The sequence below is a fragment of the Trachurus japonicus genome, chromosome 18 (assembly GCF_045865225.1).
Source record: "Trachurus japonicus isolate A0001 chromosome 18, Traja_1.0".
Classification (NCBI taxonomy): Eukaryota; Metazoa; Chordata; class Actinopteri; order Carangiformes; family Carangidae; genus Trachurus; species Trachurus japonicus.
In genome coordinates, this window is record NC_140924.1 from 5,099,078 (window position 1) to 5,118,595 (window position 19,518).

General features: G+C 43.3%; 2 protein-coding genes across 2 annotated transcripts in view; both read left to right on the top strand.

Moving 5' to 3' along the window:
* LOC146968463 (butyrophilin subfamily 3 member A2-like) overlaps positions 1 to 19,518 on the top strand; it is a 79,027-nt gene that overhangs the window by 52,314 nt on the left and 7,195 nt on the right. The gene's annotated exons all lie outside the window — the stretch shown is intronic.
* Positions 301 to 12,987, top strand: LOC146968466 (butyrophilin subfamily 3 member A2-like). Its single transcript, XM_085760361.1, has 8 exons — positions 301 to 439; positions 934 to 1,036; positions 9,792 to 10,133; positions 11,155 to 11,442; positions 11,542 to 11,664; positions 11,888 to 11,985; positions 12,205 to 12,318; positions 12,850 to 12,987. The coding sequence occupies exons 2-8, from the start codon at positions 943 to 945 to the stop codon at positions 12,985 to 12,987; spliced, it is 1,197 nt and encodes a 398-aa protein (XP_085616487.1). The 5' UTR covers positions 301 to 439; positions 934 to 942.

Below are 19,518 nucleotides of genomic sequence, written 5' to 3' on the forward strand. Positions count from 1 at the left end.
CTTTCTCTTCATGTAAAAACATATTTAGGATGAGTTTGAGAAACCTTGAGTTCTTCCCTTAGGTTAGAGAAGCAACACTTCAATGGATAAATACTACAATACAAGTGAAACTCATGCACTGACAAAGGCATACTATCATCAATCAACTTTCATTCATATTATTGAAAGGCCTGATGGGTGTAAAAGGAACAAAACGCCCCCTTCAGTAAGAGCAGGTAAGAACAGCCACGTGATGAAGCTGTATTGTTTTATCAACTGGCAACAGGGCAAAGTTCAACTGCTCATATACCCTGTGAAATTGAACTGAACTGAGCTGAGATCAATGCTGAGATTTCTGCTCTTGATAAACTGGTCATGAGTCGCTTTATGGTTGTGAGTCAGTAAATGATTTACATACTTTACACCAGTCAGTTGAAATGAGCAACACAACTAGGAACAGGTACGCGGTGTTTCTTCTATTTAAACTTAAAACTGACTCAAAAGTGTATCATAACTCTTCACTGTAACAGTCTAAAGTTGTATTCATGCATTGAATGTTGATTATTGTTATTTAATCCTTTCGTAGTGAATCAGCTTCTAATAATAGTTTGTTAACTGGAACATTAAGTTTGGAGGTTTGACACAAACCGGTCAGATATGAAGAGTCATTATTACATGATGAGACAGATGAGACCTGGACATGAACAGACCGAAGCATGGAAATTATAGTCCACAATAATTTACACAACACAAATTAAGGTACGTTTTTTTGTGCTCCTATTTTTTTTTAACTATACAAAACTGCTTCATTTACACAATTACAGTTAAAATTTGTTGTAGCTTCCAGTGAGTATCTGGAGTTAATTTTAAAATGATTTATCAATAACATAAATTCAGGTTAATTTGATGCATGGTTATGTTTTTCATATTTTCACAGTTTCTGTACATTTCCAGACCCGTATAATGTTTCATCAGATGGCTGGACTCTCCACTCAGTCTCCACTCACAGCTGTTAGTGTCCTGGTCGTCCATCTTCTCCTGATGCCCTTTGCTGAAGGTAACTTCATACATATAATACAAATAATAAGATCACAATGTGTTCTGTTTTGGTGCAGTCTGACAATCAAACACCTGCCCACCATCAACTGGTGCAAATAAACAACCAGGGACTGATTGGTGCACACAACTGAGTCAGCTCTATGTTGGACAAAGAAACCTACTGCTAAATTTCAGTCAGACAACTCTGAAATTAGAACAAATAATTTATTGAGTATAAGCATGCAGCACAACATAGTTAGCATATTCTTGAGCATGGTTGCAGCAGGATTGATTGTAAGCATTACAAGCTGAAGCACAGCATAGGTATCCTTGAGCATGGCTGCAGCCAACACGTTCTCACTCCCAGTGCGTCAACCCCCTGACGAACGGTCACTGTCCCTCCTCGTCACATGCCTGACTCATTAGGTACCCGTTTTTCGTCATGAGGTGACGAGCGGGGATTTCAATTCATTCCAATGCAACCCCCTTCGCGGCGATATGTGACGCTCAGAGTAAAGTGATCCAGCCGACCGGACGCGGCGCTGAACGACGCACTGAGCTGGAAAACTTTTTTTCCCCTTTGAAGCTTTATTGAACCTGGTGTGTCTGACATAGCTTTCATCCAAGCCGTCATTTTGGTTATTATTTATTTACTGATCTTGGCGTTGGTGCAGAATAATAAATAAACAAACAAACAAACAAATAAATAAATTACATCCTTGTCGGAAGACCAGACGGGGTGGGGGTGTGTAATAAATAAATAAATAAATAAATATTTTTGTCCCGTGCGTAATTGTCAAGATCCGCATTTCGATTAAACTCGCCTTTCTTCTTTTGTAGGAGTTGTTGGACGACTGCATTTTCATTTTATTTACTTATTTCCCTGTCCTAAGTCATGTTTATGGATACACAGTTGAACATATTGTCATTTTACCCTCGGCATTTTCCCCTCACTTTGCTGAATATCTGTTGATTCATGTCATAAACACGTTTTGTTCATTAAAAATATGTGGTGTTTATTAAAAATATGTTGTTCATTCAAATCGGTTGTTGTTCATTGCAGAACAATAGAATATTAATACGGTGATTTATATACAGATATTGATCGCGCAGTGTGACCACAATCACTAAGCACGGAGGCGTGAGGGACATTTGAAACAGCTGTATCAATCGTCCCTGCAGCGACTACTGACACTTCAACCTGTTTTGGCTCTAAACTTCAAAACTATGACATTGCATAGTTTAGGACCTGTTTATGTACGAATTCATCTGTTGTTAGGTCATATTATTATTGCATGAAACACACAATACAACTTTTGATCACAAAAAAACTACCGCACGTAACATTTTACTTTCCGTAGTAAAAAAAACAGGTTCGCGCTAATAACTTTTGAATGGCGTGACGTAATTTCACAAGCTTTCCCAGGATTGGTCGGTGTTGAGTGCTGAACTAGAGGATGTGACGTCATTGCAAGGGCGCCACCGGTCGCGACCATAGACTGCGACACTGCCATCTACGGCGTCTGGACGGAACTACAACACCTTAACAGTGTGTTTGTGATCATGAGGAGTGGAAATTAAGCCATGTTGATTTAATTCAACAGCATGTGAATAAACAGTGAGGAATCAGAACAGTTAGACAGCTCTTTTTCAACAAAGTCCAAATAATTCAAGTAACTCAAGTCATATAGGCCTTTTTTTTTTTTAATTGCAGAAAACAACATTTCTCCCCCCTTCTCCCTCCTCCCGCCCAGGAACCTTAGTTTATAATATAGTGTAGAATGAACCCGTCCACTGTAGTAATGTTTATGCACAACTGCACCACTTTAGCCAGCTCCTTTATTTCTGGTTTTACATTGGACAAACTGATTAAGGCTCCATTTTCAGGAGACACAGCTATTCTTTAATAACGTCCACATTCGTTGGGTTACGTTCAGAGGTTTATCAGGGCAGGGCCTAGGGTCATCCAGTGTTAGCAATTACAGACCCATCTGACCTTCACAGGGGTCACAGGTCAACTTTTCATGTGAAATTTGACGATTTTTGCTATCAATTCAGGCATAAAACACCAATACTTGGAGCTGGGAAGCTGAAATCTTTAGATTCTAGTCCAGACCTTGGAGCAGATTGACGGTGCCAAATATCAGAGCTCTGCTCCACTCGGAAGTGTCCAAAATGGCCAAAAAGCAGTGTTCATTTCTAATCCCCCATTGTGTACAAGACTAAATTCAACAGATAGTCTTTAACTCTTTCACTGCCAAAGACGAGTTATCTCGTCTTAGCGAATCCAAGCGTAGTCTGCCAAAGACGAGATAACTCGTCTTAGCGTTTTTTTAATGGCAACGCCATGCTGAATGTCTTGCCCTACTCCTCTGTGAAGATCAGACTTGTATCATCAAAATAAAGTGCAGAAAAACACATTTGGATTGAGAGATGTAAAAAATATAGCGTATTCCCCCCCCCCTCACGGAGCGGTGCGGGTGTCTGACTGCAGCGGCGCCGCTCCGTGACACTCTGGCCGCCGGTGAGAGCTTAGGGGGCGGCGGCGGGGCTCATGGCGGCTCGGCAGCTCGTTGAAGCTCCGTGCAACTCCGTGATACAAAGCACAAACGTTAGTAACAACAACCCCGTCGATCGCTCGTCGTTAGTCGTCAAGAGCGTTTGGAAAGTCGCCAGATTTTGCGAGAAATCACTCAGATAGCAGCTTGAAAACCCCGCGATCTACAGTAGTGTGGATGAGGAACGGACGGCGCCGGCGAACGTGACGAGAGGTAAACGTGGTGGGAGTGTCTGTACTCTGTTGTGAGCGCACATGTCTGTGGCTGTGAGTTCAGGGGGCGTCAGCCAGAGCTGTCGGCTGTGTGTGTGTGTAGATGTGTGTGAGACAGAGAGAGTGAGTGAGACCGCTGCCTGCTGACCAGAGGAAGCTGGATCTGATCTAAAGCGCCGTGTTTCGGCTACAAAAACCTGTCGAACTGATCCGCGCGCGCGCGCGCACACACACACACACACACACAGACACACACGCACGCACACACACACACACACACACACACACACACACACACACACACACGTATGCACACACGTATGCACACGCACACGTCACGTACGCACACACACTAAAAAAAAGGAAAGAAAAAGTTGTAACTCAAAGAAAAGAAAGAAAAAAGGCTGCAGAAGTGTGTGTCAGTAGCTAAATATTTTGTCTTTTGTCATCAAAAGTCATTTGTCAGTGTTGATTTAGTTGTTGTTTACAAGAGAACAACTGTACAGATGTTGAGGCGTCACTAAAGCAAAATATAAAGGAGCCAATTGTACTGGTTCACCTGAAAATGACAGCCGACACAAAAACCTCTTTTTCTCAAGATTTTGGTGCCAAAATGGCATTTTGGGCTAAACTAACCTATATTCAACCGTCAATTTCACAAGACTGGAACAAGATAGAAACAAACAGGTTTTTTTGCTGGAAACTAGAGACCCTCTTCTTTCCTTTGATGGGTTGAATGTGTATGTAGTAACAGTACATAATATTATGGTGGGTCTACGGAAATCAGTCAAAAAGCTGGAAAATGCCTGGCAAGCTGGAGGAAGCTGCTGTGAGAATGGCTGGCAGTCAAAGAGTTAATAACTTCCACATGCTTTGAGCTGGAAGTCTGAAAGTTTCAGGGTTTTGTCAGGGGCCTAGGGCCACCCATTATCTGCAATTTCAGACCAATCCCACATTCAGAAGGGGTCAAAGGTCAAGGTTTAGTGTGAAATTTGACGATTTTTGCTATCAATTCAGGCATAAAACACCAATACTTTGAGCTGGGAAGCTGAAATCTTTAGATTCTAGTCCAGACCTTGGAGCAGATTGAAGATCAGAGCTGTGCTCCACTCAGAAGTGTCCAAAATGGCCATGGTAAGTGTCAAAGGTCACAGGGGTCAAACATCAAAGTTAATCCTAACAAAACACACACGCTTTAAGTAATCATCATGAAATTTAGATGAGTTGTATATCAGAGAGTCCTCTATCATTATATTGTATTCCCATTGCTCTGGGGGCCACTTCGCTTTCCCATGCTCTCACAGATTTGGGTGTCGGGTCAGTGGATAAGGGCCTCACAATGAGTCCACAGGCCAAGTTTCAAGTGATTCGGTTGGTTTCTATGGAAACAGCGGCCTCCTGGAGACAGAGGAATGCGGCTGTTTGAAGCCCCGCCTCTCGAAAAGTAATGGCTCAATCAGGACCGAACGCACATCAACGCGTTCGTCTTGGGCCCCCGGAACCACTGATATCAAATTCAGAACTGTACGACTTTTAGAAATATATTTCATCCATTTCAGCTTTTCTGACTCAGAAGGTCTCTCAGGCATTAAGTCTGAGAGGCTCTGAATCTGAAAAGCTGAAATGGATGAAATATATTTCTAAAAGTCGTACAGTTCTGAATTTGATATCAGTGGTTCCGGGGGCCCAAGACGAACGCGTTGATGTGCGTTCGGTCCTGATTGAGCCATTACTTTTCGAGAGGCGGGGCTTCAAACAGCCGCATTCCTCTGTCTCCAGGAGGCCGCTGTTTCCATAGAAACCAACCGAATCACTTGAAACTTGGCCTGTGGACTCATTGTGAGGCCCTTATCCACTGACCCGACACCCAAATCTGTGAGAGCATGGGAAAGCGAAGTGGCCCCCAGGGCCCCCCCGTGGCCCCCAGAGCAATGGGAATACAATATAATGATAGAGGACTCTCTGATATACAACTCATCTAAATTTCATGATGATTACTTAAAGCGTGTGTGTTTTGTTAGGATTAACTTTGATGTTTGACCCCTGTGACCTTTGACACTTACCATGGCCATTTTGGACACTTCTGAGTGGAGCACAGCTCTGATCTTCAATCTGCTCCAAGGTCTGGACTAGAATCTAAAGATTTCAGCTTCCCAGCTCAAAGTATTGGTGTTTTATGCCTGAATTGATAGCAAAAATCGTCAAATTTCACACTAAACCTTGACCTTTGACCCCTTCTGAATGTGGGATTGGTCTGAAATTGCAGATAATGGGTGGCCCTAGGCCCCTGACAAAACCCTGAAACTTTCAGACTTCCAGCTCAAAGCATGTGGAAGTTATTAAAGACTATCTGTTGAATTTAGTCTTGTACACAATGGGGGATTAGAAATGAACACTGCTTTTTGGCCATTTTGGACACTTCCGAGTGGAGCAGAGCTCTGATATTTGGCACCGTCAATCTGCTCCAAGGTCTGGACTAGAATCTAAAGATTTCAGCTTCCCAGCTCCAAGTATTGGTGTTTTATGCCTGAATTGATAGCAAAAATCGTCAAATTTCACATGAAAAGTTGACCTGTGACCCCTGTGAAGGTCAGATGGGTCTGTAATTGCTAACACTGGATGACCCTAGGCCCTGCCCTGATAAACCTCTGAACGTAACCCAACGAATGTGGAAGTTATTAAAGAATAGCTGTGTCTCCTGAAAATGGAGCCTTAATCAGTTTGTCCAATGTAAAACCAGAAATAAAGGAGCTGGCTAAAATGGTGCAGTTGTGCATAAACATTACTACAGTGGACGGGTTCATTCTACACTATATTATAAACTAAGGTTCCTGGGCGGGAGGAGGGAGAAGGGGGGAGAAATGTTGTTTTCTGCAATTAAAAAAAAAAATGAATTAAATCAACATGGCTTAATTTCCACTCCTCATGATCACAAACACACTGTTAAGGTGTTGTAGTTCCGTCCAGACGCCGTAGATGGCAGTGTCGCAGTCTATGGTCGCGACCGGTGGCGCCGTTGCAATGACGTCACATCCTCTAGTTCAGCACTCAACACCGACCAATCCTGTGAAAGCTTGTGAAACTACGTCACGCCATTCAAAAGTTATTAGCGCGAACCTGTTTTTTTTACTACGGAAAGTAAAATGTTACGTGCGGTAGTTTTTTTGTGATCAAAAGTTGTATTGTGTGTTTCATGCAATAATAATATGACCTAACAACAGATGAATTCGTACATAAACAGGTCCTAAACTATGCAATGTCATAGTTTTGAAGTTTAGAGCCAAAACAGGTTGAAGTGTCAGTAGTCGCTGCAGGGACGATTGATACAGCTGTTTCAAATGTCCCTCACGCCTCCGTGCGTAGTGATTGTGGTCACACTGCGCGATCAATATCTGTATATAAATCACCGTATTAATATTCTATTGTTCTGCAATGAACAACAACCGATTTGAATGAACAACATATTTTTAATAAACACCACATATTTTTAATGAACAAAACGTGTTTATGACATGAATCAACAGATAGGCCTATTCAGCAAAGTGAGGGGAAAATGCCGAGGGTAAAATGACAATATGTTCAACTGTGTATCCATAAACATGACTTAGGACAGGGAAATAAGTAAATAAAATGAAAATGCAGTCGTCCAACAACTCGTACAAAAGAAGAAAGGCGAGTTTAATCGAAATGCGGATCTTGACAATTACGCACGGGACAAAAATATTTATTTATTTATTTATTTATTTATTACACACCCCCACCCCGTCTGGTCTTCCGACAAGGATGTAATTTATTTATTTGTTTGTTTGTTTGTTTATTTATTATTCTGCACCAACGCCAAGATCAGTAAATAAATAATAACCAAAATGACGTACGGCTTGGATGAAAGCTATGTCAGACACACCAGGTTCAATAAAGCTTCAAAGGGGAAAAAAAGTTTTTCAGCTCAGTGCGTCGTTCAGCGCCGCGTCCGGTCGGCTGGATCACTTTACTCTGAGCGTCACATATCGCCGCGAAGGGGGTTGCATTGGAATGAATTGAAATCCCCGCTCGTCACCTCATGACGAAAAACGGGTACCTAATGAGTCAGGCATGTGACGAGGAGGGACAGTGACCGTTCGTCAGGGGGTTGACGCACTGGGAGTGAGAACGTGTTGTTCAAATGTCCCTCACGCCTCCGTGCGTAGTGATTGTGGTCACACTGCGCGATCAATATCTGTATATAAATCACCGTATTAATATTCTATTGTTCTGCAATGAACAACAACCGATTTGAATGAACAACATATTTTTAATAAACAACACATATTTTTAATGAACAAAACGTGTTTATGACATGAATCAACAGATAGGCCTATTCAGCAAAGTGAGGGGAAAATGCCGAGGGTAAAATGACAATATGTTCAACTGTGTATCCATAAACATGACTTAGGACAGGGAAATAAGTAAATAAAATGAAAATGCAGTCGTCCAACAACTCGTACAAAAGAAGAAAGGCGAGTTTAATCGAAATGCGGATCTTGACAATTACGCACGGGACAAAAATATTTATTTCTTTATTTATTTATTACACACCCCCACCCCGTCTGGTCTTCCGACAAGGATGTAATTTATTTATTTGTTTGTTTGTTTGTTTATTTATTATTCTGCACCAACGCCAAGATCAGTAAATAAATAATAACCAAAATGACGGCTTGGATGAAAGCTATGTCAGACACACCAGTTTCAATAAAGCTTCAAAGGGGAAAAAAAGTTTTTCAGCTCAGTGCGTCCTTCAGCGCCGCGTCCGGTCGGCTGGATCACTTTACTCTGAGCGTCACATATCGCCGCGAAGGGGGTTGCATTGGAATGAATTGAAATCCCCGCTCGTCACCTCATGACGAAAAACGGGTACCTAATGAGTCAGGCATGTGACGAGGAGGGACAGTGACCGTTCGTCAGGGGGTTGACGCACTGGGAGTGAGAACGTGTTGGCAAGGCAGCAGAGCAGGAAATAGCAGTGGCAGCAGCAGCAGCAGCAGCAGCAGCAGCATAGCCAGGGATGAGCAGGTAAACCAGGGGGTTTAAATAGCCCGCACTATTTGGAGGAAGAGGGCATGTGACTGATCAGCTAATCAGGATGGGCGCAGCTTGAGTTGTCTACCTGAACTAGCTCAGCAGGCTTCGCATCATTTATAGCGACTCAGTAAACTGGTAACAGTATTCTGCAAAGTGAGTCTCACTGCTTCGGCCCCTAATAGGATTAAAAAGGAGGAGGACTAAAATGATGCGAAGCCTGCGGGGCTAGTTCAGTCAGAAAACTCAAGCTGTGCCCATCCTGATCAGCTGATCAGTCATATGCTCTCCTCATCCAAATATGGCGGGCTACTTAAACCCCCCAGCTTACATCCTCATCCCTGGCAGTTACACCTCGCCTTTCCAAAACTCTGCCTTTTCGAAAATAGACTTCCATTCATTGTAATAGCGGGGTTTTCTATTTTTTCTAAAGACCCCGCTATTCTGAAAAAAGCTATTGGGGAAAACCCTCCATTACGAAACCCCACCACTCTGAACAGACAGACGGACGTAATCAGAAAGGAAACGGAGGCTGCGCATTGATCCTTTTTTCCTTTTTGGGATCAAATGGATCATGTGCATAATTAACTGCAAAACAAGCAAATACTTAATAATAATGATATATAACGCTCATTCTACTTCTCGACTGTCTAGCCTCTGCCTGGGCTTTTTACTAAACTTAACCAACTCCTTTCTTCATTGCCTAAGCGCAACCAAAGCAGTGTCCCATAGTGGGGCAGTAAACAGATTGTAGCTGTAGGTATCTTGCTATCTTTAATAGGAGTGCTCTAATAAACTTGCCATTAGTTGCTTTGTGAGTTGCCTCACCCGGACATGTGTGACGGGTAACTTTATTATCTGCACTGTTGTTGCAGCAACATTCACTAATTGCTGGAATACTGTGTGTAATTTAGAAAAAAACTAATGATAAAATATCCTCTCTTTTCAGGTCAGTCTCACTTAATTGGTTCATCTCAGCCAATAGTGGCCACAATTGGTGGTGACATCATTTTGCCGTGTCACTTTGAACCTGCTGAGGATGTTACCAGCTACACAGTGGAGTGGTCAAGGTCAGACCTGCAGCCAAGATATGTTCATGTGTGGCGTAGAGGACAGGAACTAATAGAAATTAAACATCCATCGTACTCAAGACGAACATCACTGTTCATTGATGAACTGAAGTATGGAAACATTTCACTGAAACTGTCCAGAGTGAAACCTGGTGATGAAGGGAGATACACATGTTTCATACCAGACAATAAAAAAGAATCCTTCATTGGACTTCATGTTGGTAAGTAGTGAAATACTGTGTGAGCAGTTTGGTGTCGTCTTGCCAATGAAGACTTAGGGTAATCTCAGTCAGTCAGTGATATTGGATTGTACATTTATTCAGGGAGTACGGTTGTCTGCAAACACCAGAGCATCCAAACTACTTATCACCAGTCTACCCTCAATATGGAGATAAGGGGGAGGTCACACACACACACACACACACACACACACACACACACACACACACACACACACACACACACACACTGCCAAGCAAAAGACACACAGATTAGAACAACAGATATAAAGCATGCAAAAATAAAACTCTGAGAGTAGGGAAGCCCACCACCTAGTGAGCCACCACCTGTAAAACTATGACCAGCCCACCTGTAATATCATTGAGAGGACCCCAGAATAGGATTAAGTCAAAGCTGGTTTTCGGGGATAACAAACAAAAAAAGAAACAGAAATAACTAACTTGACTGGGAAGAAAACAAAAAATCAACTATAACAATTCATAATCAAGAAATGCTAAATCAAACAAGATAACAAAGGGACAAAAACAGCATAAAAATCAGTCTCTGTTTTCAACAGGATCTAGAAGTCTTTGTTCTGAAGTTTCGTAGAAAGCAACTGACAGATGAGTAAATGTTAAATAGGTAAATTATTGCCATGACTTAAAGCTCCATGAGTGCATTCGGTTAGTGTTAGGAGGGTTAGGGTAGGAAGGAACCAACTGTTACTTAAAGTCCAAAGAACTTTCATTTTGTGTTGATTTTGGCGACCCCTGTGGAAAAAAGCAGTAGTGTTTTGTCGGAATGAAGACTGCATCCCCCATGAGTTCTAGCGCATTTTGTCGCAAAGACACTTATCTGGCTCAGGCGTCAGGGCTCCAGAAAAACTTTTTGTGAGCAATTTTGCCTCGGCTGTCTCCGGTGGAGGAGCTTCTCACTCCATGGCTGCAGCTGTGGAACGACACGGTACGGTAGTCTGCCTGTATTTCTGACTTATTTTGAAATGTTCCTGTTGTCCTTCTCCAGGCGCTGCCTCGTCACCTGTCCTCAGTTTAGCAGGGACTGACAAAGACAAGGGGGGAGTGGTGTTACAGTGTGAGTCTAAAGGCTGGTATCCAGAGCCTGAGCTGCTGTGGCTGGACGCTGAGGGAAAGCTGCTCTCTGCTGGACCTACAGAGACAGTCAGAGGTCATGATGACCTCTATACTGTCAGCAGCAGAGTGACTGTGGAGAAGAGACACAGCAACAGCTTCACCTGTAGAGTCCAACAGAAGATCATCAACCAGATCAGAGACACTCACATTCATGTTCCAGGTCAAAACTCTACATTTAAACACTGTGTTAGTTTCAAACAGCTGAGGTCTAGTTCTACACAAACACCATCTGATCTGATTGTGTGTTGTCTCATTTCAGATGATTTCTTTAAGGTCCTGTCCAGTTCTTCTTCTGTCAACACTGTATTGGCTGTTACTTTGGCTGTTTCCATCATGATCATTATCTCACTTGTCTTTTTCATCTTGAAGAGACAAAACATCAGTAAGTCACAAAAGAACAACAGTGGTTTGTCGACGTCAAGTTTCCTCACAGGTTCAATGTGAATGGCTTCAATGGAAAGACTGAGTTAGTGGTGGGAACAGAAACTTTCACTGTGACACTGTGTCAATTAAATCCAATTTGATTAAATTTTCACATATGTGATTGTTAAAGTCTAATTAAGAAAAGTGAATGTATTTTTTAAAAATGTTTTGTTTTTACACAGAGAGCAGGAGAAACCAGAGGGATGAAAGTGAGGGAGGAGAAAGAGTGAGAGAGAAGCTCATGACAGAGGAGACAGTGGAAACTGAGTTTGAGAAAGAGGTAAAATACTGTAAAGAAAATAAGAAATATAAACATGACCGACAAGGTTGAACATCCTACAAAATAAAAGTCTTTACAAATGTTCAGTCTCCTCTGAGGAGAAACCACATGTTACCAACCACAAGACACAGAAAAGTTCAGCAACGACCTGATGCTGCATTTGTTTCTATATGAGTCATTGGACAGTCAGTTCAGTCACATGTTCTTCATCTGATCCAGAGTCCAAACAAAGAAGAACTGAAGGAGAAGAAAAAGAAGAAGAAGAAGAGGAAGGAGAACGCTGAGCAGGAAGTAGTAACACTAAGGTTGGAGCTGGAGACCAAGGACAAGGAGGTTCAGATTTGTCTTTTACACAGAGATTTCTTTCCAGCAACTCATTTTACTCATTTCACAAACTGAACACTAAAAGCCTCACTCCTATTGCTGAGTCACTGTAGGCTGCACAAAGAAGCCTCATCTTTTTTTTTCTTTTTTTTTTTTTTATATCTTTGCTCTGTTCTCTTTCGTCTCAGCTGAAACAGAAACAAGATGATCTCCAGCAGCTCCAGGAAGAGAAGAAGAAACAAGAAGATGAACAACAGAGACAGGTAAAGGAGCTGGAGACCAAGAACAAACAGGAATAAGTGATTTTATTAGTTTCCTCCAGTCCACATGTTTCTAACAATAAGAGAAGACAGCTGAGTGTCTCCACTGAGTCATGTGTTACATTCGTGTCTTTAACATAAAGCTGGTCCAACATTGAGTCCATATAACTAATATAACTGACTGATTTCAGTTTGTTCTTCAGCGTCCCACTTACAGTCAGTTAAACGTGAAGAAATGAAGATGTCTGTCATCTGGTCTCCATCTTCTCTCTCCTCCCAGATTAAAGAGAAACAAGTTGACCTGCTGAAGCTCAGTGAAGACAATCAGAGGATGGAGGATGAGCTGAAGGAGCTGAAGGAAAATCTGAAGATCAACAACTCAGAGGTTTATTTCTTCATATTGATCCTTCAGCATTGATTCACATGTCTAGTTGATTTTCTTCATCTCACCTCCACTCAGTGACATGATGTCTCAGATAAAGTCCACTGGCTGTATAATGAGCTCCTCGGTTGTAGAACTGAACAGAGACTTTAAAGTGGTCATCATCTCTCTGTCTGTCTCTCCCTCCTCCCTCACAGCTGGAGAAGATCAGAAAAACAACACCCCGGGCTTCCATTAATGTTTTCTCTACAGTAAGTCCTGATGTCATGAACCCAGTGAAACTCTGTGATGTTCCTCATGAACTAAACACCAAAGTCATTGATGATCTCATCAGTTTTTCTCAAGACTGAATGAGATCAACACTGAGACAGACTGATTCTCTGCTGCTTCTTGCTTCACTTTCTTCATCAACTTCATCAACACATCTGAACTGGTTCAGTCTCCTCTGAGGAGAAACCACATGTTACCAACCACAAGACACAGAAATGTTCAGCAACGACCTGATGCTGCATTTGTTTCTATATGAGTCATTGGACAGTGAGTTCAGTCACATGTTCTTCTTCTGATCCAGGATCCAACCAGAGAAGAACTGGAGATGTGGAAGAAGAATACGCAGGAGGAAGTAGAAAAATTGAGGGAAGCGCTGGAGACCAAGCAGACTGAGCTCCTGACAAAGACCAAGGAGGTTCTGAAGATTTTTGTCTAGTTTCAATTGATCGTCATCACCCAATTTTCTGGGGAGTTTTTTCGGGTCCATGGCACTGGTTCGACCTCCCATTAGTTCGACCTCCCATTGGTTCGAGCTCCCATTGGTCCGACAATCGGAGTAATGAGAGTTCGAACTAATGGGAGGTCCTCATTAGTTCGAACTGGACTAGTTATTAGTCAAACTCTCCATTCTTACCGTTCACTATGCATTTATATCATTATTCATATAGGCTCCACCTGTCAATAAGACACAAGTGGAAGAAGAGGTGCAGTTTATTGTGTTGCACCAACGAGGAGCTGTCATTACGCACGACTTTTACGCACTGCTGCGCGCTCATTGGTGTCCGTAATTAAACCTTGACACTCATATCAAATCAAACTTACATTACAGACAGGTGGATTGGGTTCTCTGTCTCTCTCTCCCACTCCGAACAGACAGACGGACGCAATCAGAAAGGAAACAGAGGCTGCGCATTGATCCTGTTTTCCTTTCTGGGATCAAACGGATCATGTGCATAATTAACTGCAAAACAAGCACTTCATATTAACGCTCATTATGCTTCCAGCCTGTCTAGCCTCTACCTGCTGTTTTTACTAAACTTAACCAACTCCTTTCTTCATTGCCTGAACCTAACCAAAGCGAAATTTACTTTTTTTTTCTCTCTCTCTCAGTCTGCTGTCAGCAGCAGAGGCGGCTGCAGCAGGCTCGCGCCCGTGAAGTGAGCTCAAGCCGGCCAGGTTCAGCCGTGCTCGAGCGGAGGGGGGAGGAGAAAAAAAAGTGTATTTCTTTTACTCTGTACTCTGGGAGGGGGGGCTTTGATTATCAGTTTACACATCTTGATCAGCATTTATGATGGTTGTGCGCGATCTGACATGATCTGGCTCTCTGACTGAATATGGTGATATTCTGGGCCGCGCGTGTATGTGTGTGATGTGCGTAGAGAGAGAGAGAGAGAGAGAGAGAGAGAGAGAGAGAGAGAGAGAGAGAGAAAGCTGCATGCTCCTATCAATGGAAGAGCTTGTCACAAAGTAGCGATGACAGTTCGAACTAACGGGACCACCCACTGGTTCGACCTCCTATTGGTCTGACTTGTGGTTGATTTTATCGGAGTAACGGGAGGTCGAACCAATGGGAGGTCGGACCAATGGGCAGTTCCCGTTTTTTCAGCAGCTCTTTACACTTAAATTTTTTTTTTGTTTTGCTTTTTTTGTCTTTTCTCTCTAGTTGTCAGAAAAACGATCTGAGCTCCTGCAGCAGATCCTGGATCACTCTCAGATAAAGAACCTGGAGACCTCGAATGCAACGGTTTGTATTGTACTTTTAACAGGGTTAAAGTGAAGAAAGACGTTATGGTACCGAGCCACAAACCCCCTCAGAAATGTTACTGCATCCTAGTGTCTGATTCTCTTTGTGGCGTCCTCCTACTTCCTGCTCTCAGCTAAAAAGTCCCAGCCTCCCTTTCAGGAGCCTCTAACACCACCACCCTTCCCTCACATGTACATCAGTGACTCTCTATCAATCGCTCTATGACACACCATGAGACTGAATCATAACAATAGAAGAAATAAAAGGAGCAAAGTTTAGCATCTTCAAAGCTCAGAGTAAATAATTTGACCAACCAAAGGTTTTTCCCCCCCAAACTAACAGACTGTAAGAAACATAATTTGTCGTCATGTGTCATCTCCATCTGATAGTTGTTTTATCATAGTGAAATACTTCATTGTTAAGAAAATATTGAAAATATCTAACAAACTCATCATACCACAAGGTTCAGTCAGTACACTGAGTGAATCCTGAAATATGCTGTATCAGGACATTGCATTTTTAAGTCTGGATGTTATTGGTCTAAAGGAACAAAAGTATAATTCCTCCAATTGATAGCTTTCATGTGATGTCACGGCCCGTATGGAACGCCCCCTGGCGGTCAAAACAATCCACTTCCCCGCTGTCCGCGGCTTACGGGGTGTTCCCACCAAACGCGATGAACGCGATTGAATCGCGCGTCAAATGAAATGTTTTGACGCTGGTTCAATATGCAAAAAACGCCTCGTCGCGGCATCGCGTCGCGCGACGAGCCCGCCCAAACAACAACATTTCTCCCACTATTTCATTCTCTGGCTGAGATAACCACCGTCGCTGCACTGTTCCTGTCCCTGTAGATGGGACAGGAACAGTGGTGTGGGTCTCTGGCTGCAGCAGAGACAGCTACGTGAACTACTGTGTGACTGACCGCCTGTTGAGTGCTTTGGGACGGGGCGGCCGGCTCGCAGCGCCCGCTGGTTGAAAACAGCAGTGATAACGGGCTTTCAGGTCCGAATATCCAAACCGGAAAAGCAACACTGAAGAGCTGTGGCTTTGCTGCCGCGTCCATCGCATCGCCCGGCGCGATGACGCGACTAATCGCGTGTTTGCATTGACTTTACATGTAATCTCGACGCGCGATGAAGCGTCATCGCGTTTGGTGGGAACACCCCGTTAGGACAAGGCAGAAAAACACACACTGCTCCCTGCTGCTTCAAAAATACCGGTGTTATGGCCCAACTGGTGTCTGATTTAACTGGTTACCGTACAGAACAACAGCTGTGCTGCACTTCCGTCCGCAGATTTGTCACAAATTCACAAATAAAGCCGCAGTTCACATGTTACTGCAGCCAATATGCGTCTGTGAGTGAACCTGTTCTGCCAATCTACAGACATCAGCGCCACACTACTCTCACTAGTCTGCACAACACTGCACACTATGACAAAGCCTGTCATGTTAAAGTTACGAACTAATGGAAAACACTCTGAAAATATGCTAAACAATACCGGTCATCGTCCTCGCCACGCCGCGGTCGGTCCCGACCCCCGTTACCGTGTCGCTGCCGCCGCGGGCGGTACTGTTGCCGGTGTCCGGTGGCGGGCGGTCCTGCCGGGTTACCATCGCCGCCGCCGCCGGTGCATAGCAAAGCTCCGGGGGGTAAAGGGGGGGGCAGCTGGTCACCGTGCAGCCCAGCTAAGGGCTGGTGTGTCGGTGAAAGGAGCAGGGAGCCTGGGCTCAGTGGGCTGGAGCTCAGACTGTGGAGCTCAGCGGAGCTGCGGTACCAGGACGGTGTTCCCGTACAGGAAAGTTACAGGTACATTTCTACCACTTCAATGAGTTCAGAAACATTATTTTAAGATTAAAAAAAAACTACAAAATGGGGCTTTTAATCAGAAACCAGTTGAGCCATAACACCGGAGGTATTGGTTGCAAGCGGTGGAGGATGATGGATTCTCCACCAGGTAAATAAACATCGCCCAACTGGAGCTTCGGCAGGGAACTGGTCATTTTAAACAGCTCGTATACAGCAGCTGGTGTTGAATATGGGTCACAAGTTCCCAAAACTTCAAAGTTGTTTTTATATCTTTCTTTCTCGGCCGCTGACAGATGATTTAAGTCATTACTCGGTTGTTTGTCCATAGAAAGTCCGTTGCAGGGCCATTTTGGAATGTTGCTTTTGACCGCCAGGTCCCTGGGAAGTGACGTCACTGAAAGCTTTCAATAGGGGAGAGTGGGGTAATGTGAGACACCGGGTAATGTGAGACACCCCCTATATCTAGAAAACGGAACACATTTATGGTCATCTGACCATTATGTTTTCAAGCCCCTTCCATTACCCCATGGCCATGAAGGAGAGGACATCATGATGCATGAAAGCATGTTTTTTTTCCACAAAAATTTTATTTTTACATGTAAAAGTAAATTTTCTTGCTGTCAACTTAATCAACTGTTGTGCCAGCAAATTGATTCAGGTAGAAAAACTTATATGATACATGATGATGAACTACAGTACCAACACATAAAACCATGTGATGATGTTGGCTGAAAATTAGCCTGAATTTCTAAGAGAGGTCATTTTTTCTAAAATGGGGGTGTTGGGTAAAGTGAGACCATGGATGTATTATAATAAATCCATGAGTGAGACTGAGTACACCATACACAAAGATTTACACTAGAATCTCGTCCCCCAAGCCAGAAATCTCGCGTGATCAAACATGATCTGTAGCCACACTGCTTTCTTATGCTATGTGCTCTGAGTCAGCTCACTTCTTTGGTTGGTTGGTTAATTAACTGAATTTTAGTCACATTCCACTTTTTTGGCTCCCCCCACACACAAGAGGACTTTTGATCAAAATGGTCACCATTGTCGGGGCCAACAATCTGACCCCCAGACTGTGTTCTAATCTAATTGGTTCTATCTGGACTTTTGAATGTTAATTAAAACATTTTGGGCCGGATTTACTAAGATCCCAGATAGCGGGCGCTATATTGTTTGCACCCGCTAAAATATTGCGTGTTTGGTTAGTGCACGCAAAACAGCTGATCTACTAAGAGTAATCCGCTAAATGAAAACACGTGCAAACCGCAATATGTAAATGAGGGTTTTGCGAGTGGTAATCGTTTCCGCCATGGAGAGAGTGGACAGAGAGCTGGACGGACGAAGGGACAGAATGACAGTTGATCCGATGCATACAATGACAGCATGTGTGTTCATCTCTCTCGCGCTCTGTTTAGATAAATAAACACAAATCGCTACAGGGCCCAACTCGTCATAGAGTGACGAACAGGCAGCAGCTGCAGCGACAATCACACACCTATAATGTGTGTGTATGCCGCCCATGATCCAGTAGATTAATAGAAAGCTCAGGTGGGACACACGGATCTAACGCTCTGACCACTGACCAGAGGGACCAAAGACGGGTGAAGGCAGCGGTGATGTCTCTCAGCTGAGCAGCCAGGTACTGGAGAGGGAGGAGAGGAGAGGAAAAGAGAGGAGCACACTGCAGGACAGACGTGTGCCGTGCGTAATGGCGCGTAAAAGACTTTTAACATGGCTGAAAAACTGAATTACCCAGACGTGAGGAAATGCAGAGATGTGAGATCATGGAGCTATGACAGGTATCAAACCAATAAACGCATACGTTTTCACAAAGTTGTATCAGTTAGTACATGGTTTTCAGACGTGCTAAATAAAGACGCAAAAACAGCCACCGCAATCTCTTCCTGGTTTGGTAAATCACATTGCCCTCGCTAAATAAATCGATTTGCATCTACTCCTCCCAGTATTTTTGCACGTTCTGGCTATTTACATATTCATCAAGGCAAACACGCTAAATGGATTGCACGTGCTATTTTGCCCATTTGAGAGACGCAATCCTCGGTGCGTCCGGTTAGTAGATCAGGTTCCACGTGTGTTTGTGCGTGCAATCACGTTTGCACACGTTTTAATACACGCAAACCTTTAGTAAATCCGGCCCTTTGTGTTGTATTTGATTTTGTTCTTGAGTCACTTTGTGTTGAGAAAAAAAAGTGCTTAATTGACCAATCCCCATGATTCTGTTACTAGTCCGACATTAGTTTTGGGAAGTGTGGTTGTCAAGCTAGCTGTCAGGATTCTAACTGTTACAACATGTGTTGTTATGGTAGTTTCAGAGGAACTGGAAAAAGTAAGTGGAGAAAGTGAGACACGAGACCACTTTTTTTAAAACAATCATATTTTCACTGCCCTTCATTCTAAATACACTCTGATAATTTCCATTGCTAGGAAACATCCTGAATTAATGGGAAATGTGTAAATTTTACTGATAAATCATTTTAGCTCGCTTAGAGGGGAGCAAATGTAAAAAATGTCTCACTTTACCCCACTCTCCCCTACCTGGTGAAAAACCAGCTCCAGCTCATCTCTGCTCTGTTCTCTTTCCTCTCAGACGAAATACAAACAAGATGGATTCCAGAAGCTCCAGGAAGAGGAGAAGAAACAAGAAGATGAACAGCAGAGACAGAAAACAGAGCTGGAGACCAAGAATCAACAGGTTCATCTGTTCAATCAGTGGTT